Here is a 27,536-nt window from a genome sequence, read left to right on the forward strand (position 1 = left end):
TCATACCACCTCGGGATAAAACCATGGCAGTTCCTGGAAAGCACAAACTTGATGCCCAGCTTTTTATACTGAAAGTGGATACAAGGCATGTGGTAAGAATTCAATTCATTGGTCTCAAATATGCTTGGCGCCTTCAAATATATAGAAAGATCCAGACTTACAGATTGGGAAGAAGAATCGCAATTTGTTGAATGTGAGACAATGACTTGATGTTAAAAAGCCCTCATAGTAGAAATGTGCAGAGATCCCACTGATGGGGAACTTAGAGGCTGTATTTCCAACCGTTTACATGTAACTCACACATGCGATCTAACATGGCACGTGGGCCTTTAGGATGGGGTTCCTGCACACCTGGCTGGCCTCTGCTCCTCTTATGCCTCTCACATTTTTAAGGTTTTGTTTTGTTTTTTTAAATTTATTTTTGGGGGGAGGCAATTAGGTTTACTTATTTATTTTTAGAGCAGGTACTGGGGATTAAACCAGGGACCTTGTGTATGCTAAGCACGCACTCTAACACTGAGCTATCCCCTTCCCCCTCCTCTCACATTTTTAAACCTACCTCCTGCTGCCCGAATGTGCCACTCTGACCTCTGTGCTGTTCTTCAATCATGCTGTTCCCCTTGCCCCAAAAGACTGCTTGTTCAGTTGGGTTTTTCCTCTTTCAACACTGCAAACTCAGCTTTGAAAGACACCTGAAAGCCATTTTTGCACACTGCAGGCAGATTCATAAGCAATTTCTCCTGTGTCCCATATACAATTTGTTTGTATCTCCTCCAAAGCAACGATCGTAACATATATATATTTGCATGTCTTTTTATGTGATATTAGAGTCAAGGGTCATGGGATCTTGGCAAGGCTTGTGCCTTGCACAGTGCCTGGAATACAGAAGACACTCGCTATATATTTATTGACCTAATCCAACTGTCTTGTTTATCCTCTTCTGATGGAGAGTTCTCTTGCCTCAAATGATCTCTTAGGAACAAAAAATGACTTCAGCCTGAAGCAGCCTGCTCGAGGTATAGGCAGTTCTCAGTGTTTCATTATACAAAGTTGAAAAGTGCCTACAGCTTTCTCTCCTTTCTTGTCATATTGTCCTCTAGAGTTTCTCGTTAACAGAATGACATTGTCTATCTCCCTTATTAAGAACTTGTAGGTTTGGAGATTAGTGACTTTCAGGGAACCCAGAAAAACTGTAGCTTTGTGGTTTTCAACCCTAACAGCACATTAAAATCACCTGCGGAGTTCTGAAAAAAATACTCATCTTTGGACCCCACCCCAGAACAGATAGCTCAAATGGCTTTGCGGCGGGGCCCAGTGCATTTTGCCTGCTGGTGAGCACTGTGTCTTGACAAAAGAGTGCTTCTTGCTGCTCAAACCATGGACCCTAGGCTAGGGGCACAGGCCTCACTTCTCAGGCCCTAGCCCAGACTTGCTGAACCAGAGTCTAACCTTTGTATGAGCTCACTGATTTGCATACACATTAAAGTTTGAGAAGCACCGACTATGTCTCTTAATCTCTTTTAGATTTCAAGTTTCCACACTGTCTGTTGGGGAGCAGATGACATTTCTGGGTAGGTGACAGGGTAGAGGAGATGGGAGAAACTGACCTCAGCCCCCGAGACCATTTTAGCATCACGTTAAATTGTCCTAATTGTCCCACACATTGTGCCATAATACCCAAATTTAAATTAGGACTTTTTGGGGTCACTGAAATGGTCTAGGAGTCCACATGCAAACCATATAAATGTATTAATATATCTGACAGATTTTTTTCCAAGACTATACAGAGGTTATTGAGATTCATAAAATGCAAGTGAATTTAGCAGCACTATTGAATCCTTGGGATGTTACCTATTTTCTCAATCAGTGACTCTTGAGAGCTCAATTATTGGAAGGTTGGAGGAATTTGATAAATTTTTGAAATTTGAATGTAAAAAGTTTGGAAACTGTTGGAGTCAACATTTTAAGGACTACCTGTCGAAGAGGGGGTAAGATGTTTGCTGCACCCTGCGTGGACAGAAGCAACCTGAGGTTTCCATGTCCCACTGGCTCTTTATAAAGCGGTGGATACTTTCTTATGTCTAGGAAGTGGCCCACATTTTGCCGGAGGATGTGAATATGAATTAGAATTCATATGAATTAGATTACTTAGGGACTCATCTCTTTCTCCTGAAATACAATTTTGATATTATAAGGTGAGCTAATTGAGGGGCCTGATTTGAAGTGTATCTTTCAGATATTTTTTAAAGGGCCCTTTTCCTCAGTAGCAGGGTCCTGTAAATTCTGTCTGAGGCACAAAGAAATAGGCCTTGTAGACGACTTATTTATATTCCTCCACTTTAGCCATATGTGCATAGTCTGAAGCTATCGCTGGTGCTTATCCAGGCGATCCAAAGCACATCACCACCAGCATGGTCTGATGATGCAAGAGATCTGAAGATGAGCAAGACATGCATCTTGGATGACTAAAGACACCTCTTTTCCTAAGACTATTTCTACTGTTCATTGCTTGGTAAAATATTTCCCAGTCCTCCTCCTTTTTAATTCACAGAAGCATTATTCCCTATAATATATTTTGTAGTCTTTTTCTTTTTCACCGTCAAATTGCACAACCTCTTGGATGTCTTCCAAATTCCCTTGGGAGTTTATTTCATGGTTTAATACAGGATGGCCCATTTTTAAGCAGTTCCCTTTGAAAGCGTGGAACGGGGACCCTTTTAAATGGGTCACTCATTCTGGGACTAGGATAGTTATTTAGTTTAATATCTTGGTCATGTAGCTGGAGAGATCATTAGAAATGTCCAGATAGGATCATTTAGAAAGGTCCTGTTCTATTTGAAGCAGAATATGAGCATGTATATAAAATCGGAAATAGCTAGTTCTTCTCCAAATTTTATTTTAGTTCTATGTTATTTCTCTTCCTTATTGTGGAGATTTTATATATACACACACATATATATATATGCATATTGAAGATAAGCATATTTTTCTCACTAAATTCACTCTATTTTAATAATTTAGGGATTAAATTCATAAAATGCACAATTACATAATTGTTATTCCATAGATATGTCTAAATTGAAAGTTATACATCGTTCAGCATTGATTCACTGCTGACACTGCTGAACTGAAGCTGATAGTTTTGAACTACAGTGGAAGATGATCAAGTCATCCTGGAGCAGAAAAAAAGAAGAACATATGATACTCAAGTTCAATTACTTTTCAGTTTAACTCCCCTGCTCCCACTCCAGCTAAAGTCACAGGCTTGAGCTAAAATGATAATGGAATTTTGGTGTTCCAGAAAGTATCTTTGAAAAGGACTTCGGTTTTGTTATAATTCCTTCTGGTTATAGAACTTCATCTCATCTGTGTGTCTCCACAGATTCTATCCTAATTTTTCTTAAATTTAATAAATTCATATTTTGAAAATTAAAGAAATGTGATCTACTTTATTCCTTTTATGGTTTAAATAACACTTTTAAATAGACTGTTTTGCTCTGTCACAGGCATAAGGAAACTGAAGACTGGGTTTAATTCACTTTACTAGTTATGATTAGCTTATATCGTAAAGTAAAACCAATTCAAATGCTAAATGTAATTCTTTGTATATTTTAAGGCAATGACTACCTTTATTTTTTTTAAGAACAAGATGCCTAGATTTTCTTTTTCTTTTTTTTTTTTTTTTCACCTAGGGAGAAAGAACAGTAGTTCTTTGTTTCAAATTGAGTTACTCTAGAACAGTGGTTCTCAAAACTGAGCAAGCAACAGAATCTCCTAGAGGTCTTATTAAGAGATAGACACCTGGGACTAACAGCCAGAGCATCAGACAGTATGAGCTGGGGCCCGAGAATCTACTCTTCTGACAAGTTCCCAGGTGACAACGCTGCTGTCCTTTGAGGCAGCCCACGGCTCAGGAGTGAACCCACCTTCCTAGACCCGGTGGGGCAATCGGTGTGAGAACACACAGCTTCTCTTTTTCTTCATCACCGTTATCTTATTTGTACCGAGTAAACACATCCTTCCTTTCTCTCTGTGAGTGTGATGATTATGCTAACCGTGGGCCTTCGCAGTGTACTTTCATCAAGCTCTAATGTTACAGCAGAACTCTCCATCCGCCTGGAAGTCCACAGAGGGACTCAGGAGAGGAAAGGTAACCTGTTCAACTCCAATCACGTCCCTGTGGATTACAAATCCTCTGTCTGTTTCCACTGACGAACAAATGAAGATCCAATGCCTCGCTTCACATTCAAGGGTCTCTAGGAACTCGCCCTGGCCTCGTGTTCGTTCTTCCATCTACATCCGTTCAATTGATGCTGGGCGAGATCCGGCTCTTTGCCAGGAATTCTCCGAGACGCTCTCACTTCGTGCTGTTTCTCGCCTTCACCCATTTTATGATGTGATGAAATGAAATACTTTTGCTTGTTTGTTTTTGCTTTCCTTCATAGATGCCTTTGCTTGCATTCTTCCTAATACATATCTTTTTGTAAATGTGGGAAATAATACCCATTTCAAATTATGGGACTGCATGATACTGTTTGTACAGCACTAGCGTGGTGCTTGGCGTACAGTGTGCTCTTTTTTTTTTTTTTTTTGGAAGGTAGAGGTAATTAGGTTTATTTATTTAATTATGTTTAATGGAAGTACTGGGGATTGAACCCAGGACCTCGTGCATGCTGAGCGTGCAGTCTACCCCTGAGCTGCTCCCTCCTCCCATGTGCTCTTGATTAATGCTTGTTTTCTATTTCCTCTTCTCCTTTTCTTCCTATTCTTGGTGTCACAGTGAAGTTATCTTCTAACTGTTGCTTTAGTTTTATTTATTTATGCATTGCTTCCTTAGCATGTGTCTTTCTGACTTCCATCTTTTTCACAAGGGTAGCGTTCTTCCTTGAAGCTGGTAAATGCTTAATAAAAATGTTGACTGGTACTGTCTTTATTATCAATGCTTAAAAGTATGAGAATGTTTTACAAAGATCTACTCAAAAGTGTGGATATAGTCACTGCTGGATTTTTAGATGCTTGCCAAAAAAGGACAGTTTGGATTTAAGTTAGAATTTAAGTATCACTGAATTTTGCTCAAAGTTAGCTTTCACTTAGCCATTTTTCAAGCAAAATATAAATCATGTCCCGGTTATTGGAATGACAACGGAGAAAGAGAGCTGAGAGTGTGCTCAGTGGAGTGGAGACAACTGTACGTGACAGGCAGTCCACCTGGCCTCATTCTGCAGTTGACTAAATCATGAAACTGGCTTAAGCGGCGTTTGTCAAAATGGTTACCCAAGGAAAACGGTGAAGGTCATAGTTCTAAGCACCGTGCTGTCAACATCAATGCCTCCTTTATCCAGGAGCAACGAGGTATGATGGGAAGAACCCGAGGACGGAGTCAGGAGAGGCCAGTCTAGTCCGGCCTCTGGGAGCTGGAGGAACTTGGGCGGTCTTGACCGGCTCTGGGAACTGACTTTATTGAGTTGTCAAATGAAGGATTTTGCTTAGTGATCCATGAAATTTCCAGCTCAAATCTCCAATTCTATGACTGTTCCTGCAAGACTAACTCTACAAATAGCAAGAATCCCCATTTGCTGGTGCAGTGTCCTTTTAAGAGAAGGCCTGTGCAAATCTCTGATCCCTGCCCAGTCCAAGTTTTCAGAAATTATCTAGTTAGAGCCTGGCTCTCATTCAGGGGCACCTTCCCCTCAGAAGACATCCGGCAGTGTCTGGAGATGTTCTGTTGTCACACCTAAAGGGAGGGGTTGGGGCGCTGCTGGCATCTTGTGGGTAGAGGTCAGGGTGGCTGTTAACATTCTACAGTGCAAAGATCCGTATCCCCCTCCCCAGTAAAGAATTATTCAACCTGAAACGTCACAGGTGCCAAGGTTAGGAATCCCTGCTCTAGACGGTACACTAGATAACAACCTCTCTGTGAGGAGTTTTTCCTTGTTATCTGTAGGAGCTCTGGGCACAGAGTAAGAGCTCAGTATATGCTTGTTAGAACTCAAAAAAAATTTACATACATATATGTATGTTTATACACATACATATATATAACGTTAAGTTTCTGATATTCCCACTTCATTAATCATTCCTTTGAGATAAGATTTGGAAGATCACTCACAAAATGCATCTATGGCTCATGATGAGGGACGCATGGACTGATTTATTACACTGTGTCCAGTCATTTATTAGGACACATCCAGCCCTGGGGGGAGACAGAGAGTCAAGAAAGGAAGCAAGAGCCATGAAGGGACATTCACGAGGGCCCCACCATGCAGAAGGTCACAGGAAACCCAGCCTAAGGGCTGAAGGCTTTCCACCATCTCTTCAGGATGTGCAAGCTCTATTTAACTTCTGAAAAATTATGACCACATTAAGTGATCTGAAATGGTTATCTTTGAAGTTTAATTACTAATCTGTCGACGCAAAGGGTAAAATAAGAATGAAGTCACCTAGAAGTCCTTAAACAACTTCAAAGAGGCTATCCAGTGACGTCCCAGCCTACCTAGGAATGGACAGGGTCCAAATTCCATCAATACTTCTTTAAAACACAAATCTATCTGACAGTTTTCTCAAGCCCAAATTGTTACCTACAGTTATAGACTGTCACAACCGAAACAAGCGTTAGAATACATTTGGGTTAAGCCCCAGATAAGCTGAGAACTTGCTAGACTCTTTCCGTTACACTCGCGATACCGCTAATCACTCCAAAACGAGTGCGAATTTCACTGCACAACAAACATTCTTTCCCTGACTAGATTCTTGGAGGCAGAAACAGGAAAGAAAAAGGTTCCAAACTCTTTTCTGATCTTCTCTATTCGTTTTGTAAATACTTACGTAAACCATTTGCCAATCTACCAAATCTCACCAAACCTTAACGTGAAATTTTTATAATTGTTTTTCAAAATTATGTCATTAAAGTACTCTCTAAACTCCTCTCAGCCTCTTTAAATCTCTGAAAGCAGCTACGTTTTCAGTTTTCAAAGCTACTTGACTAGATACGTTTTTATCTTACTGTCTATACTTTGAAAGTAGGTTGTAAGTCCAGGCACCACGTAACTTTCATTATTAAGAGGCTATATTATCTACATGCCCCCAGATTTGATCACTTTGCAGGACTATAATCAGACGCCCTGGGGTGGGAAGAATTCTGTGTCGCCGTCTCGGCCCCTCATCTCCTCTCTGTGGAGTAGAGAGTCCTGCGGCCTGACGCCCTCTAAGGCATCTGGGTTGGGAACAGTAGCTGTTCTTGGTTTAGGATCTTCCTGCGTGAAGGAGCCACGTAAATGCCAGTTAACAAGGGGAATCATCACGTGGCTTGTCCATCCTGGTGTCTCAGCCACTTCCGTCTGCTCTCGTGGAATTGTCCCGACGCCGCGCTCTACAAAGACGAGGCTCTCAGGGCCAAGTTTAGGAGGAAGGAGCCACACAGGAAAGCAAAGATAAGATATAAATACATTTTAATCACTGTAAGTGAGCAGACTTGCAGTTAGAGCATGTGTTTATGATGAGGGCCGGGGGGGCGGTGTGCGCATACACGTAGCAAGCTCTTACACCTGCTGCTCCGGAACCCCTGGCACAGTGAGACAGGAAGTATAAACTATCCTAGAGCCTTCAGTTTCCTAAGGACTTCGTTAATCCAACAGACACAACGCTGAATGCCTATGTGCTCCCCTGACAACCAGCAGGTGAGGGCGTCGTCCTACGACACCGGCTCCTCTAGACACGCGGGATGGAGCAGGGGCTGGAGAGCCGAGATCTCCACCCGCCACAGAGTGGAGGCAAATCAACCAGTCAGGTAAACTGGATAATTCAGAGAGGAGCAATGCTAATATCTGTGTGCTCTGCAGTGTTAACTCATTCAACAGAACACGGCAGTGTGATGAGAGGTGGGGTGGGGGGTGGTGTCTGGGGGGCAGTGCCAGTTTAGACCAGTGTTTCCAAGAGGTGACGTCTGAGCTGAGAACTGAATGTGAAGACCTGGGGCCAGACCCCCATCAGCTCGAAGGTCGTTGGGGGGGACGTGGGTGACACAAAACCAATGTGACTGTAGCTTAGTGAGGGGCAGAGCAGTACAAAGCTGGGTCAGCAATCGCAGAAGCACCCTGATTACCATGTTAAGAAATGAGAAATTGTTTTCTCTTTTCTCTTAGGTGCAATGAGGAGCCACTGAAGGGTGGCCGCTAAGACCATGCTGACTCATGTGGAGAATGTTCTATGGAGGGACAAGAGTCAGGCGAGAAGGCCAGTTAGGATACCCCTGCTATAATCCAAAGAGAAGGCGGCACGGTGGGCCAGGTGGGGGCAGTGAAGAAGGGAACCATGTGGGCAGATTCCAGATGCGCTCTGGAGGCAATTCAGTCAAGATGTGCTCAGAAACTGGATGCCTGGAGTGAGAGGAAAAGGTGGACTAAGCTTTTAGGTGGGTCTGGATGACAGAATTACATGGTAATCCTACACCGAGAAGACGCCCGAGACTGCCTAGTTACTCTCAGACTCAAGGCCTGTGTGTGTGAACACAACACAAAGAGGAAAAACTGGGGCTCAATTTTAGACTCTGCCAGAGTCCGGAAGAAAGAATCTTCTGACAAAGAATCCAACCAAAACACGAAGATGCTTAGGACTGCAGAAATTTGGGTTCTGTCTGCCTGCAAATAGGAAACAGAGTACAGAACGATGAGCCGCAGATACGCGATGACCTTTTTGACTCAAACGTCTTGCTGTTTTAGGTAAACATGCATTTTTGATATTGTAATTCTGTGACTTTCCACGGACACAGGAAGTGGCAAAAGAAGTAAGAGGAAGGGATTTCCAAATTGTACAGTATGCGCTAGAACTGTTCTCACCTCTGTATTTTTAAACCAAGCAGAAATAGGAAGGGTTTGAAATGAAGCTCCCTGGTAGCTGTCAACAGGATTACTGTCTTAAACATTTGCTCAAATATTCTCAAGGCAAAGGACCCATAACCAGGTTTATTCCTTGTCAAAACATTTGTTTGCTTTCTCGTGGATGTGACCCTAATCACTTTCTCATCGCCTGCCTTTCACGCCTGACTGTCATCTTCCTTACAACTTGGACCAAGAGCCCTTTGGGCAAGATTCTTTCCCGGGCAGAGCGCAGGCCTGCATTCATGGGAGTGCTTATCCAATAAACTATAATAAGAAGAATCCACTATTTTATGCGTCATAAAGTTGTCATCGAGGTGCCTGAGGAAATCCTTTTGTGATCCACGATTCAGAGTGACATGTGTTTGTCTTCTGGTAGAAATTTGGTATTTTCTCATCAGTATGCTACTTTTCTCAACATTTTGATAGATTGCCCAGGGAGATTTAATTCCTTCTTTTCTGGCCTCTGCCGGAAGCTGTCTAGTGTAGCCAGTTCTTTTCTGTTTACTTTGCTTGTGTTTTGGGGACTAATTTCACATTTGTTCCATTTCACATCATGTGATCATTACAGAATGACGCGAGAACATGTGAGGACAGCTGAGTTCCTCCCCTTCCTTGCTGTAGAGCCCCTTCCCGGCAGAAGCGAGCCCCAGATGTCACAGGAGGCGGTGCCCTGTCCACAGCCACAGCCCTTCCACCCTTTACGCCAGTGCTTTCAACGGCAGGTCAGATGAGAAGCTTAACTCACACTCTTAAAAGTAACCGTGTTTTAAAGCCTCAGAGAATTAGCACCTATTATCTTTTTCCATCTTTTTTTGTTTTTGTTTTTTGAAGTATAGTTGATGTACAATATTATATAAGTTACAGGTGTACAGGACAGTGATTTACAAGTGTTAAACTTTATACTCCATTTATCGTTATTATAAAATATTGGCTACTGAATCAATTATCTTTTTAATTTAAAAAGGCCAACATTTCAAATGAACATGGAGAAGAAACTGCTACTTTGCAAATCATATGTATCAGTGACATCAAGTATTAGAATGTGGGTGTTTTACTAAAACCTAACATGAGAACTAAGGAAATCCCAGTATTAGGGTACGTTCAAGAGCAACAGGTGTTTATCACCTGTTCATAATTCACTGTGCGTGAGGGCCTGTGATGACTGCCTTACGTGTACTATCTCGTTTACCCCTCACAGCGAGAGGCACACACCCTGCTGCTCTCCGTGCTTCACCAGCGGGGGAGCGGCTGAGCCCCTGCGCTGGGGGCGGCAGCCAGGAAGGGGCTGTCTCCCTAACTGCTGCACCGTAATGGAAGTTTAAACTTAATGAGGTGCTGTTGGGGATTCTCTGCCCTCAGACATCCCCGATTCCAACATTCTTTCCATGGTACCAATGAAATACACCAGCATTCTAACTGTATCTTTTAAACTGCTTTGTGCTCTAAGAAGTAGCTCTTTGCTCCACCATGTTTAAGGGCCTGCTTTTCTGTAAGTGCAGTCGAACGCTGAGGGGCCACCTTACTGGGCACTGGCCGGGACGGTGTCGTGTCCCTTCCCCACCACCGTGGAGACTGGCTGCACGATGCACTCGGTCCATTTAACCACCCGGGTGGATCCACCCCAGACCCAATCCTGCTTGGGAAGCCCTGTGCAGGCAGTGGAGTGCCTGGGTCAACCCAGGTTGTGAATCACTATGAAAATCTCACCAACTGCTGACATGGTCGAACTCCCCAGCTCCTCCTCCAAGATAACTATGTGTGGCCTTTGCACACAGAGAAAGTTGCCAGCCAGTTTCTGGCCCCATGAGGGGATCTCTCTAGCACTGCTCTCAGGGCCTGGAATATTCCATAAGCTGGGTGAGAAGGAGGAGGCCAGTGAGACCTTGAGAATTCACACTCTGGCCCCATCATCCTTCGCGGATGAGCGTTCTCATTTGCCCTCTGGGGTCTACGGAGGAGGGGCCTTAGTTCATGGGGGCATCTGAACACGCTGCTCTTTGGGACTTGGCCTCTCAAGGAGCTTTTGAGACCCTGGCCACATTGACCCACTAAACCTATTCCTATTGGACGAGCACGAAGAAAACCTGGTTGAAGTTTATCCACAATTCACTAACTATTTCTTTGGCTTTTATCAATTCCCTGTCATACAGAATATTCTAATTTTTAAGAAAGAGAAATTGATATGAACATATCAGAAAAACAGCAGGAATTTAGGAAAGAGAAGGAAACATTTTTAGCATATTTCAGATCTGTTATCCTTGGGCAAGCTGCTCAGATTTTTTTTCCTCTTTTGATTTATAAAAATAATTTAAATATCTTTGTATTTTTAAAAGTAAATTTTGCTTACTAATGACGCAGAGGAAAGACTGTGTTGAGGTTGGCTGGTAATAGATTCCTGGCCAATGGCAGACAATCCAACTCGTGGTCCAACGGCTGAGCTACACCCATCTTGTCTGTGAGATTAGCCCCGCTGCCACCCGAGGAGGTAACACTGTGTTCCTCGCAGAGTTTATCATTCAAATTTTCGGATTTTTTTGGTAAAGAGCGAACTTTTTCATTAGCTGGAATGCTAATTTATTCACCATGACTAGAGAATGTACTTAAATTGTTAGGTACTAGAAATGTTAATCTTGTATCTCACTCACTCCCCGTAACCACGTGGTGAAGTGAGTATCATTGCTGTCATCGCAGTTTTTTCCCCTTTTACAGTGAAGAAAAACTGAGGGTCAGAGAGATCCAGTGATTTGTCAAAGTCACCAACCAGAATTCCAAGCCTGCCCTTTTTTCATTGGATTCTCTCTCTTTTCCTCTATTCACTCTCTGATTACAATTATTTCAGCAATGTGAACATAAAGTGAGTTTATTTTGTTAAAAATATGTTTTTTTGTTAAAAAAAAAAAAGATGACAGAATTGGGAATGTGGTGTGGACTGGCACAGGCAGTGTAAGCAGTGATGGCACCAAGTCCATCAGAAACCTCCTGGGGAGGCAGAGAGGACGGGAGGCTCGATAAGGACCCTCAGTGCCGAGTCCCAGAGCCTGGCCCAGAGGGAGGCACAGCCCGACTCCCCAGAAACGCGGGTGACAAGGACCTCCGCCCGCCTGCTTCCCCACCTACCAGCTGACACCTGTGTGCCCTGCCTGCATGTCCTTGGTCCCTCCTGGGGAAGTAAGGATTAGAGATTAGACCCCCCCTGCTATGACTGTGGGGATTAAGAGGAAACTGTGAAAGACCTTGCCTAGCACTTGGCAAGAGCAGGTGCCCAATACATATCATCACAGTAGTTCTTAGATCGGCTTCAGACGCCTGGAGCCAAGCGATCCTCACCACCAAGGACAGGGAGGCACATGAACTCACCCGCCCACGGTCACACGTAGCCAGTGCGGGGCCCGGCAGGGGCCACGTCCAGGTTGCCTCACCCTGAACCTCCCACTCACACTGCTCAAGACCCCGATGCCGTTAGTTGGCTTCTGCAGGTGACTGCCACGCCCCGGAAGATTTAAGGTATGTCCCCTCGCTGAGAATCTGAACTTCCATGGTCTCACATTAGCCCCACGTTGCACATATGTAACCCTCACCTTCCCAGGTGAACTGTCAGCTCCTGGATTCTAACACTCACTGCACGGGACACCCAGAAGGTCTGAGGCACAATGTAGACCCTCCAAAAATGCGTGAGGAGGAGTAGGGTGAAATGCAAGCCCGAGGCAGGCTGCAGAGAAAGCTGTGTCTCCTGTTTGCTGGGAAACACGGGCTAATCCTCATGTGCTGCCGTGATCAGAAATGAGGCTGCTTTGGGGGAGGCAAGGACAACCACAGGAACAAGAACGTACCCCAGGTAACGCAGTAGCTCTCAGCCAAAGGCCCCAACCTGCATCTGCCCAGTGGGGGGAATGGCTGCTGCCGGCCACTGGTCCTCTCATGATGGGATAAGAGTCCCAGACACGCAAGCACACTCAGTCAGTCCCTAAATGTGTAACTGTATATATTTATGTAGAAAGAGATATATAAGTATAGATGCGAGCAGCCTACTTTTATTCTGTCTGTGGGGGTCAGTTACGTGGTCACGCCTGACTCGTCTCCTCGTCCTGTTAATTTTTCAAGCACCATTAAGAAATGTACAGCACACAACAGAAAGCAAATGCTTTAAAATGCTAATAGCTTTGTTTGTCTTCTGATTGTCTTAATAAAGCAATGTGTTTAGCAATAACCTCCATGAACCTACCATCTTAATTAAAGCAGGACTTTATTTTTCATCCAGATCATTTTCAAGTGTCATAATGTATGAAGGATAGACCGATCTGGATTTGGTAAGCCATTATTTATGTCTGCTGGTTAGTGGAGAATGTGATTAACTATGCAGTACATGTAAAAATATGAAAAATCTTAACAGTGTAATCTGTTTGGGGGCTTGAATATTTTATTAAAGATAATCGAGATTTTCCTTAAAAAGCCAAAATTCCTTAAAAGGTAAAGAATAATACTTTCCAAATGTAAAACTTTTGAGGAATTTTTTTGCCTATCAAAAATAGAATTATTATCCTGAACTATTATAAAAAGGAGTTTAATCTCCTTCTGACAAACAGTACTTAGATTTCCCTGGGGAATTAGTACACGAAATTACAATTAGCCATGAAATTCAGACAAGTTCAACCATCAATTTTGTTATATATATATATATATATATATATATATATATATATATATATAAGTTAAATATATTTATTAGGTGAATTAAAAAAAGAACTGTTCTCTGGATTATTACGGCATATGCAATATTTTAAATAATCCAAAAAAAAGGGAAAGTAGAATCTAATATTTTAATGAATGCACCAAACAGTCAAAGACCCTGCAGTACCTCATACCTTTTCTCCAGTGGGGTGTGCGTTGCTTCTGGCAGAGAAACGTATATAAATGACTAATATAAAAAGACAAAACATGTTCCCGTAGGCTTTGCTTATCCACATAAGAGAACTCATAACTTTCAAACTGGAAAAAACTGAAATGGAAAAAAAAAACAAAAACCTGCTCTTAAAGTGTTCCCATATGCTTTAGATAAGAACAGTTAATGAATAATGAAGGAAGCGGTGTCTTGAAGTGAGACTGCTTTATTGTTCTCCTAAAAAGCATTTTAGACTAATTCTCCTGTGACCCCACAACTAAATGGACTCACAAGGCAACATTTTAATGCTGATAATCTACTTGCACAAATCAAGCCAACAGCAAGTCAAAGACTGAATCACTCTGTGATTAAAAAAAAAAAAAAATCAACACTGGTCATACGGGCCAGTCTGTAAAAGACATTAATTCTCTACACTGCTCCTTCTGCCCCCAAGATTTTGGGGGACTAGGCAAAAGCACATTCCTTTAGACATCTTGTAATTTTCCTGATCATTTTTCTCTGTAAATATAGCTCTACTCAGAAAATAAAACTATTCATCTAAAAAAGATCAACTACACCTTGTAATTAACTGTCAAACGTATCAATTTAATAGAGGAAAGGGTTAGAAAAAATTAGTAATATGTTGATTAAGTGTTAAGAATGCAAAATTAGATATAAGTTCAGGGCTCAGATTCATTTAGCTAAATTGAAAATATTAGAGCAGACTTGACGCATGTAGACTCCATGACATGTGATATTGTACTTTTTAAAAATCCAGAATATTTGTACTATTTTAGAAGACTATTCAACTTAAAAGTGTCAGCCAGAAAAGCAATAATGATGCTGTACCTGTGTGGGGGAGAGGATTGAGGGTCCCGGTGGGGAAAAATGGGTTCATTCATTGGACCAGAAATAGTCATCGAGGTCCTACTACGTGCCGGGCACGACTTAAAACATTGTTATCAATGGTTTCCACGTGGAAGTTTCACCAATGAAACCAAGTAAGCCTCATGGTGTCTAGGTCCTCTCTTCTGTAAAGAGCTTACCAGGCAGAGTGAGAGGGAACAGAATTTCCTTTTCGCGGTGGGGTGGGGTGGGGCGGGGCGGGCAGGGCAGGTTCTGAGTGTTAATGACAAGAAGGCATAGAGAGTGGGTGTGAAGCCCCCGGCCCACAGAGCCCCCACGTGTACCAGCTGTCTCCTAACGGGCTTCTGTTCGCACCTGCTCTTCATTCTTCCTGCTTCCTCCTCTTTTTCATCCAGGTTCTATGCTGCTTTCCCCAAACTCCCCCTCAACACCTTAGGAAACATTTTATTAACAATTTGGAGGGGATAGCTAGTGACTGAAACCTCATCGCCAGGGCCTGGGGAGTCTTACTTAAGGGTCTACTTAGAAGCTGTTTGTCCAAGGGCAATTAGGAGCACATAACTATATTTTCTTTCCCTCTCTGTGTTTGCCAAGGGCTATTTAAATAATGGATACCCAGCCAGAAAAAAAAGATGCCTTGAAGAATAACACCATGATGTCCTTCCCAGATGTTTGCCTTGAGGATGAGAAATGAGTTACGCAGAAACAAGACGGGGAATTGCTGGCTAGATACCCATGCAGCAAGGGACACATGCCGTGGGAGTGATCGATGGGTCAAAAATTAAATATGTCAGCAGCAATCAATGATGCTATTAAAGAGCCTATCATAAAATGTCCATGTGGGGGTGGAGAATTATTTGAAAAATTCAGAAATTAATCTGCCACCTCAGGCTCTGTCTGGAGCTCTGCCTCCCATTGTGGTTGGCATTCCTTACTATCACAAATTAAAAACAAAAAACAAAAAAAAGAAGAAGTGAATTTGATTTAAAAGTTGAAAACTATGACCTGTGAGGAAATGTTAAAGGAACTGAGGTTGTTTGGCCCAGGTAGAAAAACACAAGGGCAGGACGGACCTGATGCACGGCACACACTTGAATCTGCTGTTCTCGAAGCACTCCGACCTCTGAAGCAGACCGAGGAGAGTGAAACTGCAGGAAGATACTTTAGTTTAACTTTAATAAGGAACTTCCTGGAAGGAATCTAAATCCCCTACTGCAATTTAACTTAACGTTACAAGGTTAATTAAACACAAACAGACGACCACGGAAAGTTGTGGGATCTTGGCTCGTAGGTAGAAAACCACATATCTTGGCTGGTTTAGGTTTACTTCTGCCTGGAATGAGGAGCCTGGGTTGCATCACTCCCCACGTTTGCTTACAGTATATTATATAACCGGTCTTACAGCCTTGTAACGTCTCCCGTGCGCGGACGAGACACACATCCATGTGAACTCCAGGACTGAAATAAAAAGCACAGCAAGTCCCACATACAAAGCAAATCTTGAGTTTTCACACTTGGCATAAGAAGGAAAAGTGTTATTTTTAAATTGGCTCCTTTCCCGAACACTATTAAGGAGAACTCTAGTTTGGAACAATATTTTATTATAGCACTAAAAGATAGTCCCAAATCATTAGCATACTGAGTCCACTGAACGACTGACCAATACTACATTCAAAGCAGTCTGTTTAGAGCGAAGAAAGGGCTGAAGTAGAGTTTAGCAGCTAACCACAAACGATGCTTATTTTTAGCCTTATTAGGAATTTGACATTAAAAAAACACCCTAAACCACACACTTTTATTATATATGGTCAAAAATAAGCACCAAAAAAAGCAGCCCAGTTTTTCACAGTATTACAGTGGTTTAATACACTGCTCTTATGTGCCGCAGAATTCAAAAAAGGGTAATTTGTGAAAAAAGTAGCTGTAATTGCTAAACATTTGATGAATTGTGGCATAACACTAAATAATCATTCTTCATCTTTTTTCTTCTGTCAAAGTGGGCAAACCGGTTCTTTTCACTGCTTTCCCCTCTTATTTTTGAAAGAAAGAAACAAACCAGGGTGACAGCCATTCCATTTTAAACAAATGCTTCTATTATTTCATATCTAAACGTGGCTGACATCATCAGCTCCTTCGTGTCCTAAGAGATACTTAGCTCGGATACACTGTTACATAGTTTTTGCATTACACGAAATAAAATATCTCCAGATTTTGAAAATATTTATTTTAAAAACAGCAATCAAATTGTCTGTAATTACATTTTCTGCTTGGCTTTGAAAGCTACATTATTCAATATGCCAGTGGTCCTTTCCATAATGGTGACATATTAGCAATTCATGCTGCTGTAATACATCTGACTTCCTTGATGTACACACTCCCCACGGACCCAGAGGAACACTCTTGCCCCAGTTCCGTGTGTCCTGCACAGGACCTACCGAAGTGACACTTGTCAAAACAGTCCTACAGCGGCCTTTGAATGCAAAGTGTGCTGTGACTGAAAGCAACAAATGACAATAAATCCGAGTATATACATTCTGCTTGCTTTTGTTGCCTGGGAAAAAAGAAGGCTTTTGGGAAATAAACTCCCCAATTGTATTGCCTTTTAACACCTTTTTCCATTTTAAACTCCAGAACTGGAAATTTGAAGCATTCAAAGAAATTGAAATTCTCCTTTGTTGCTTTCTTTCATTGTAAATTTTCGATAATGTGTCATTAGGACCCGCAGTCTACAAAAAGCGCAGGTTCTAAACGAATCCTTTCGGCAAGGCCATTCTGAAACTTCGCACGGTTTTTCTTTGTATGAAAGGGCTTCTGTTGCCCGCACAAAGAACAAGCGATCGCCACATATCGGCCAGGCGGGCGGGCCTTGGATGACTTTATACAAGGTTGCATTTTCCCTTCCCCAGTTCAGGGTGAAACCCAGCAGAGAGTGTGCCAGGGCGGGGAGGGAAGGGGGAGGCTCTCGACTTCAGTTTGTAGGAATCCAAGGATTTTTCTTAAACTGTGAATATTTAAAACGAAGATTTTCTTATCCTATCTTTCTCCCCAAATAGCTCTGTAGTTTCTTCTGAACAACATGAAAACAATGTCACTTTCTTAATGGCAGGAAAACAGCTTCCACTCAAAAGAATGTTCTATTCAACAGGTTCAAATATCTTAAGAACTCATTAGGCGTTGGGGCAGGGGGACAGGTGAAACACTGAGAAAGCCCAAGGGATGGTGGGAAAAATGACTAAGTGACTAAACTGACAAGTTGTGCGAGTCGTGACTCTGGATCACAGTTGTGTGGTCGCGAGAAAATGAATCAGAGGAAAATGGCAGCCCTGGGAAGGATCTCAGAGATTGACTAGTCTTGTGGTTTTCCATCTTCCTGGGGGTGGGAGAATCCTACGTGCAAGGGCACTTTTATAGGAAAAGTGAACGAGTGAGGTGAATCAGAGCAACACCACTCTGGCCGATTCCTAGATCCCCCTGGGCTCCCCCGGCTCCGGCTCCCCCTGATCCAGCCCAACCCCACTGGTTCCAGGCGGGGGACAGTGAAGTGCCCATGGTCAGCAAGCTGATCCAAGGCAGGGTTCTTCTCCAATGCTCTTCGAACCTGACTCCACTCTTGGAAAAGCACAGGCTAGTCAAGTACCCACTCTCAAAATAACTCAAAGGGACTTTGAGAAAAATGGGACTCTTGCATATTGGGTCATGAATGGCTGTTTAACTTGGACCTAGAGAATCAGAACTAGTTGGCACTTGTTTGACAGTATATACTAATAGAAATCCCATCCTGTTTTATAGCCAGGTCTTGGAAAAATAGGGACTTTAAGAAAATGGAATCTTTTTTCGAGTGCCAGAAATCTTAAAGTTTTTCAGGAGTCCTGACTGACTACTAACATGTAAAATGGCACAGGCAAGAAAACACAAAAAGGAAGTGGTGGGAAATTTGGGAAGAAAAGAATGTCACCCTAAGAATGTTTCATCCCTGTGGACGTTTACGGCGCATTTCAGAAGGCAGTCTTGACATTTCACTCTGGTGACCTGTTTGTCAGAAAGGGATTCCCGATGACTATCTAGTACCCACTGTGCAACAGGTGCTGCTTTACAGATATTAACTGCTTTAGTGCTCACAACGTTGTGGGACTGAATGTCTTACTATACTCATTTTATAGGTAAGAAAACAGGCACAGAAGGGTTATGTAAGTTGCTTAACCTCACACAGCTGGTACGTGGCTGGGCCAAGATTTGAACTGAGGCAGTCGTGGCCCAGAGACGTCAGTTTTAATCACAATGGTGTATAAGGATGCTCAGGAGAAGGTAAAGATTTCTTTGGTGACTAGCAGGCTTATTGCTTTTTTTTTTTTTTTTTTTTGGACAGATGTGAAGAAGATTAAGGATTTAAGTATAAATAACTCTTTTGAAAGATCTTCTTGCTAATGCATTTTTAACTTCTCCAAAAGAGTCATCCACATGCAGGCTTGCTTTTCATATTTTATCTAACAAACTTATATAATAATGCTTCCTATGTGCCAACCAGTGGTCTAAGCAAATGTTAAATATTCATTTCACTCCATAGGTAAGGACCACCATTATCCTTGTTTTTCGGATAAGAAAGCTGGGGTACTCACTGGCTGAGCCATTGAGCAAGTCACTTAACTACCCTGAACCTCAATTTTCATTCATAAAATTGGGATAATAATACTCATTCAGGCATTGATTTCTAATCACTGACTGAATTCTTTACATCCAATAAATATTATACATTTATTGGAAGCACTTAAATCAGTGAAACTATGTTGCCAGTGGGGATAAAGTACAAGAAAATTTAAATATAAAATAAATTCTCAGAGAAGATTATCTATTGTACAAAACAGCAACATATAGAACATAGAATAATGCATAGACGTTAAACATTACAAAAGCCTCTAAAATAGATACAATATCTAAATGAGAACTAAAATATTTTCACCTCTTTGATCCATTCAAATTCTACAATCCCATCATGTGAAAATACTAACACACAGATTCAAGCACCACACTAACAGCAAAAGGCTCAGATTGAATGACATTTGAAGAGCTTTCGGAATAAGAAAACAAAGCTGAAGATAGTTGATCCTAGAGGTAAATCTGCTGGGGGGGGGGAGGAGCTTATACTCAGAGGATTTTAAAATTTACCTCGAGTTCATTATTTAGATTTCACAAGTGTTAGTTTTTATGAGTTGTTCCCATATCGTAGGTGACCTTGAAAGAAGAGCTCAGAAGAGCACTGTAATTTCTAGGTATCCTGATTTCTGGAGCCACTATTTCCCTGTCTGTGTCGAGCACTGATGATCTAAATTGTGCACTACTCATAAATACACATCAACAACTGGCAAAACAATTACCAGCTAGGCTGTTACATTTTATGACCACATTAGACATAAGCATAGTTGCTAGGAAAGAGTTTTAACCACTTTTTACAAAGAAGCCTGAAAGGAATATGGTGCAGTCCTAAAGTTCCTTACAAAGAAAATCATCCCTACTGGTTTTTAAATGTAAAATGTGGCAACATGAAGGACTGTTCATCTTTAGATCCACTTATTTGGGAATGATGTGGAAACAGCTTGCCGGCCCGTATTTCTGTTCTCACCGTCACCACCTGGTGTATCTCAACGCTCCTTGTCCGGGTTATGAATGACAAAAGAACCCTCAGACTTTCCACAACTTCAGTTTCTGACCACTGCCACCCCCCCAGAGAGATGTCAGAAGGAGCTTTCATAACACTTTTACCTTGAGTGAAAACAGCCTTAGAATTCCTTAGAATTTTTAGAATTCCTTAGAATTCATCATACCTTTGGTTTTTGAAGCTTTGGGTTGAAACTCCCAGCTTAAAATAGCCAGCCTGCTTTTCAAACACTCTCTCTCCTGTATGCTTTTTCCTTCCTTTCTATTTGTCCAAATCAAAACTATCCTTCAAGCCCTGATGGACACCTTACCTTTTCCACTAAGTTTCATAAACTATCCAAGCCAGACTACTGTCACTTCTTCCAGTGAGGAACTCCCACTGGGTTCATAGACAGCAAAGCTGAGTCTAGTCCTTCTCTTGGTCTCTAACCGCTTCATGTCTCACTCAAATTGTTTCATACCTATTTGTATTTTTTCTGTAGTTCACAAGCTCCTGGAGGACAGTGACCATATCTTATCAATCATTTGAGTCCTTTCAAGCATGTAGAGCATGATAAGCATTTAAAATGTACACGCTAATGAGTGAGGCATATGATAGCTCAAAATACGAATTAAAAAGGCTCCTTGCCTCTCAGAGGAATTAGTAGACTCCAGTAAAGTTGGCCTTTCCAACTTTATTAGCTTTGCACTGCAATTTTTCAGTATATCAAACTGTGGCTCCTAGAGATCCAAGCCTTGAAACAATTCTTAACAGATTTCAGTTACTTTCTCCAAGACCCCACTGGCTTAAACAACGGGTTTAATACAGACTGAATGTTAAATCAACATCACTAACTGGACCTATGCTGTCTAGTATAATAGCCACTAGGTCCATGTGGCTACCTTAAATATAAAGTAATTAAAATGTGATTAAATAAAAATTAGTCCTTCAGTCACACTAGCTACATTCAAAATGCTCAACAGCCAGTGACTCCTGTTGTTGGACACTGGATAGCAGAAAAGCCACCACCACAGAAAGTTCTATTGGACGGTGCTGGAGTCGATCTAAAGTCTCGCCAAAATTCGTATGTACAGGACCAGAACTGTGCATCGGCAAATAGACGTCCACCTTACAATGTGGTTTGGAGGCACTGGGAAGGCTCATCATCCCATGAAAAAACCCTCAAGACTCACCTTACCAAGAACTACAACGGCAAATTGGAGCTCCACTCACTCGGCTTAGGCCGAACAGGGCACTTCTGCCTTGGAAAGTGGTAAACGTTCCAAGAGGAATACCATGTTCATGGAAAAATACCTCAGTCTATTTTTTGACAGGGGGTTGCATGGAAAAAGCACAAAGAATTAGAATGAGCAGAAACTCCTGACAGGGAAAGAGGGATGCACAGGAGAGGAAGGGCCTAGAACGTGGCGTGTTTCCTGGCTGTGATGAGGTGCAGTCCTGAGCGTGCTGTCTGAGGATGGCGTCTACCGAGGACAGCAAATCTGGGGAGATCCCAGATGCTTGTATACTGAGGGGGCACAAGCCCCTCTCAGACAGTGAACGGTGAACTGAGAGAGTCCTAGGAATGCTAAGAAGGCAAATTACATAAGGGAAATGGGGTTTTGAGACCACAGCTATGCCTCAAAAATATAACTGAGCATCTCACTCTCCAGCCTATGACCCAACTTTACACACAGACAAGGCAGCATGGAGGGGAGAAGTGGTTTTGTACACACCGTGTTCATCCTTCCTCCCCTTCTCCATGAACAGGGGAGCCTAGAAGGCACGCCCTGGATGCCTTGCTGACTCGTGAACCAGTTTGAAGGCTTGGCCCTGAAGACGAATAGGCTTGTGACTTTCCAAGGTTAGTAGTTTAAGTACAACATTATTCAGATTTACACATTTAGCGTGTTTTCTTAAAAGGCTGTTTTCTACTTTATGAAGTCATAGTTAATACGCTTAGGATAATCTATACAGGTGGAACATAATCTAAAAACTGGGGCAATGGTGCTGAGTTTTCTGCCAGTACTGGTGCTGGAAACAAGCCCTCCCCACTTGGCCTCCCAGCCGGCTGCCAGTTCTCGGGAGAATTCTACACCCCACCAGCCCCGAGGTGTGAGGCTCTGGGCTTCATTCCCCAAAACTTCTGTAGGGTTTCTTGTACCTCTCCTTTTCTTCCCCCTTTACGTTCATGATTAACAGAAAAACCTTCTCGTGAAGTCACTCAAGTTAGAGTCACATCCCCCAGTGGTTTCAGTAAGTGCTAACATGAGACACTTTCCAATCAGAAACAACGTAATATGAGCACGTGAGCTGATTTGTTCATTGTGAACGTGGCAGCCCTGTTGAGGGACTTACAGAAAGGACAACAGATGGCTGGACTGTTAAGTGATCGAACAGAAACCAAAGGATGCTCATTAGAAGTCACTGTCAACCTGAGAGAAAGTTTTATGACATGGTATAAAGCCCCGCCCTCAGCCATACACTCCTGAAAATATTTCTGACTCCTTGAGACACAAAGTATTCAGTTCTTAGATGACATAAAAATCACAGAGAAAGATTTCATGATGTCAGCATTTAAGTATGGGACGCCTGTTAAAAATTATAGACCCCTCAACACCCTAGGTAGGGGCTAGGAATTTAATTTTTGCTGGCTTTCTAGGTAAATCTGAGAAGGGCTGAACATGAGAAGATTCAGAGTGACAACAAGGCCGGCAGACTGAAGCACGTTGGCGGGGATAAGTTTTGATCACCCTAGTTACACCTTCCAAACAAACAATGAAAATGGTTTTCTTGCTTTCCTATCATGTAAATTTGCGGAATTTGAGAGTGGAAAATAGGGGAGAAACGAGTTCTCCTGGCAGTTCTTGTTCAGAAGATGGGGGACTCTGCTTGTGGGGAGGAATCCTGCACTAGATGAGATGGGGCACCTTTTCCAATAACTTTTTATCTGAAAGCAAGTAAGACAGTTTGACCACATGACCGGGCATTCAGTGTCCCATGGTATTGAGTACTTTGGATTATAAATATGACTAATCGAGTATGTAATTAATTGATTTTGTCTTTACTTAAACATAAGAGGGAAGGTTGCTTTAGGATTTTATAGGACTTATGGAGAACCTTTGCCATAGCTCAGAATGTATTCCTCGTTTCAGAGAGCCACATTACGACAATTCAAAGCATCTCCTGTTGAATTTGACCTTGCCCTCCGCCGGCCCCCCTCCCCCTCCGCCAGCCCCTCCCCCGCGCAAATCAGCGAGCCCCGCTTACCACGGAGATGGAGCCGGGAAGCAGCGCGCCGTCCTGCCCCAGCATGTTGGACACGGTGATTTCGGGGAGGTCCATGTTTTGTGGGTGGAACGGGAGCAGGCCATTGTGGTTCATGGGGTGACAGAGAGAGTGGTAGCCAGGCTCGACTTCGTTCAGGTGCACCAGCGAGTGGTCGGGGAGGGACGGAGGGGTGATGGGTGGAATGTTGAAGTCTTCACTTTCCAGGCTTGGCCCAGGGTACGACTGAAAAGACAAGAGGAACATGGTTGCAAATTATCACCCCTTCTCTTCATCGTCGTGAACAAACGCACAGGTCCCCTTCAGATACTCCCAGCAGCATCCTAGACTCGGCAGGTGAGGTTATCCCGCCGCCGTTTCACTGTTACCCACGGAAGGAAAGACCTCAAAGGCCTGTCCATCTCCCGCATAAAGAGCGCCTCCATCAGGCAGCTTTATGTTCCCAAGAAGCTTAACTCAACCAGATTTCAAAGTCCTCGGTAAAATTTTCCAGAGTTTTAATCTAGCTCAATAACTTTTTTTTTTTCATGGGAATTGTGGGGCAGGAAGGCAATTTATCAGATTAATGTTTGATCAAATATGCTTCATAGGGCTCACTACTGCTCAGATCGTGAGATGTAATAAAATGAATTCCAGAAGTTCTGGGGCAATTGCTTTCAGGTTTTGAAGAACCATGTGCTCACAATGGACCAAAGAAAGAGAATTAGGAAAGAAGTCACTTAAGTATGTTGCACAAGTGTGGTTGCAGAGAAAGTCTGATATATGAAGAGAAGGCCATTAAAAGCTATTTTTATCACAAAGATTATGTCATCAAAATAAAAATAACATGGCTTTCCTGACTTCTGACTACTCTCATTTATTTAATTTTCCTCTAAAACATGATAAATAACATTGCCATCATTTAAATTCAGTTTGGCCAATTTCAAAAGGCAAAAATGACACTAATAGTATTATAACGATAATACTAATTTAGGAATAAAAGTCAATAAGTAAAACAAATAACGTGGGCTTTTTCTTTCAGTAAGTAGATTTTTAATTTTTTTTTTTTTGCTTTTTAAAATCTTTAAGTAATATTCTTTTTTATTCTGATAAAATATACATAATATAACATTTACCATTTTAACCATTTTTAAGTGTATGGTTCCATGGGACTATGTACATTCACATTGTTGTACAACCATAACCACTGTCTATGCTCGGAATTCTTTCATCACCCCAGAACGAAACTCTGCGCCCACTGAACAATAGCTCCCTCTACCTGCTCCCCCCAGCCCCTGGTGACCGCCATTCGACTTTCTGTCTCTATGAATTTGCCTACAGAAAGTAGCTTTTAGATAAAAGGGGAAGGGAGGGAACAAAGACGGAAGGAAAGATTATATGAGGCCACGCTTGTGTAGAAATGGAATGTGGTAAACACTGAACATATAAGGAGGAACCGAATACTACAACATTGTTCCCCATTCATATCAAAACAGTGATATTTAGCGGTCTTTGGAGAGCAGGTGTCATAACACGAAGGACACAAATTGGGTCCCGATAACTCTCATGAGCCTGTCTCTCAAAGTAAGCGCTTCTTCCTGGAGTCTGAGCGCGTGGGTGACAAGGACTCGCTTGTCTGACAGCAGCCCTGCTGGACTGTGCGAGATCTGAAATGAGCAGGCAGAGGGCAGGCGCCAAGGAAAGCAGTGTAAGGTATTCACGGGGTGTGCAGCCAATAAGCTCCATACTCCTGCTTCCAAGCGCCTGGGGTTATTTTTTCCAGATGGTGTCTATTTGTCTAACAGAAAGAAAATCTTCAAGTTGCACTTGCTAAATGTTGTACGAGTTTTGATATATTTGTTGAGGTTTTGTCAGAAGACATGATTAAATAAAGAGCTCCTTGGAGCATCTGGCACTGAGACTGGGTCATGTAGAGGCACGTGTGGGTTAGAGACTAGGGGTGTAGGAAGGAAAGATTTGATTCATCTCTGCAGATAATTTTTCTGAAATAGCTGAAGTTCTGCTAAAAGAAAAAAAAATCACCCGCACTAGAAGTTCAAACATCAGTTACCAAATTTTCCTGTTTACAGTATCTATCTCTTGTCTGAAAAATGTATTAGTGCCCTGTGTCAAGATTGCAAGTTTGATTGAACTCTTGCTTGCCTGAGATATTTTAGACCTTGAATCTGTAGATCTAAACCATCAGCCCCTGGTATAAGTATTCATATAAGAAGAAACATAAAAGATGCAAAATGGGGGGGGGGAGGAAGCACGTTTATTAACGCTGAATTAGCGTAAAGCACTGTATTGAGTCCTTTGACTAAACTGTCTTCATCCAATCCTTACAATAGCCCCTTTGTGTAGCTATTAATACCCTGTTTTCCTAAAGAGAAAATTGAGCATCTGAAGTTAAATAACTTTCACTCAGCTGGTAAACAATCAACTCAGTACATTTGAGGAATGAATATACGAAAGAGGAAGGCATTTTTATTGCTGATACTACTAAAAGCAGTTTAATTGCTATTATTTTATTAAGTTGAATGATACAAAGTTGCCAATACTCAACTGTTTTTGATCAACAAAATTTCATAATTTAAGAATTAGTAACAGCGTTAGTATCAAGTTTTTCCTCTTCCCAAATTCCACCCCAATGCCCATCCCATTAAAATCAAATACTTACTCTATATGAGCACAAGCATTCGTAAATTGTTTGTCAACATTTCAAAGGCTGAAGCTATTGATCTGTATCTTTTAAGAAGTTAACTGGTGCCTGTTTGAAACTTTCCTGAATAAGGTACAATTAATGCCAGCCATAAAGGAAAAAGATGTTTTTAATTTTATAAATGCCATTAAACCTCTGAAAACACTCAGGGATACTCTGCCTATAGTACACTGTAACTTTACATTCTAGAAATTCTCCAGGAGTTAAATCTTAATTTGCAGTGTTTTAAAGGAAGGTTTAATTGGTATTACTTTACACCCAGTGATAACAATTGGACTGCAATTTTAAGCTACATGGTTTATTTTCATGTAATTACGTGTTAAATTTACTTAATCCGTGCACTTACATACCGAAACCACAGATTCCACAACTTAGCCGGTAACAGGGAGTTATGTGGATCAAGAATTTTAACAACAGAAGGTTACTTAGTAGTTTCTGTTCTTTACATTAGAAGTCATGAGATAGGTTTTGTTTTTTTTTTTGCAAGGAACCTATTACAGTGTAACTGATACTAAATAAAAGTATCGTGGTAATTGTACAAATGTCAAAATGTCACAGAGCTCACAACAACTTCAATGCCAGACTAATTGCTAATTATTTTTTAATTTGGAAATGAATAGGGTAGTTCTTCAACATAGATCTTTATGGCATAACATCTTGATTTTGGTTTCTTAAAACTTAACAGGAGTAAGTCTGACTTAACCCTATAAGTTATGTCTTTGAGATGACCTGCAGTTTTGGGGTAACAATCAGATATGAGTTAGTATTTTCCCTTATTCCCCATGAAGCTGGCTGGTTATAAACAACGTTCTATGTTTGTTGAGTGAATTAACAAATGAATCTCTGAATGAATGCATACACCAGTGAATGAATGCGAAGGTGGTTCTTCAAAGTCATGAGGTTTATGGATCTACTGCTGTTACTCCATGGGCTTGAATAAATGCCCTGTATTCCCGAGACTTGGTTCATTCTTCAATTCTGTTGAGACCAAAGACCATTTGATCCTCCCTAAGACCCTTGCATATCCCTATGAGACACAGGGCTATGTTGTTTTTGTCTTCGTCTAAGAGACCACCAAGGAGTCAGTCCACGTCTTCTGAGAATCTGTGGGGCTGGGTTCCAGTGCACCCAGCAGGTGCCAGCTTCCAAGGTGGTACCATCTTCCCATCAGTCTTGAGAGCGCCTTACCCCTCCCCATCCAGAGATCAGAATCTTCTCAGCGGTCTGAGCCACATAGCTGCCTCCACCCCAAGAAATGATAAAAGTCAGTGGTGACCATCTACACAAATGCAG

The 27,536-nt window shown here is 42.0% G+C and overlaps 1 protein-coding gene across 3 annotated transcripts in view; it reads right to left on the reverse strand.

The window, feature by feature from the left end:
• Nucleotides 1–27,536, reverse strand: part of TOX (thymocyte selection associated high mobility group box) — a 270,503-nt gene that overhangs the window by 95,308 nt on the left and 147,659 nt on the right. For all 3 annotated transcript variants that reach the window (XM_074354850.1, XM_074354849.1, XM_074354851.1), the window contains one exon: nt 23,525–23,767. In XM_074354850.1, the coding sequence (XP_074210951.1) occupies nt 23,525–23,767 (243 nt within the window). The remainder of the gene's footprint in view (nt 1–23,524; nt 23,768–27,536) is intronic.

This window comes from Camelus bactrianus, chromosome 29 (genome assembly GCF_048773025.1).
Source record: "Camelus bactrianus isolate YW-2024 breed Bactrian camel chromosome 29, ASM4877302v1, whole genome shotgun sequence".
Lineage (NCBI taxonomy): Eukaryota > Metazoa > Chordata > Mammalia > Artiodactyla > Camelidae > Camelus > Camelus bactrianus.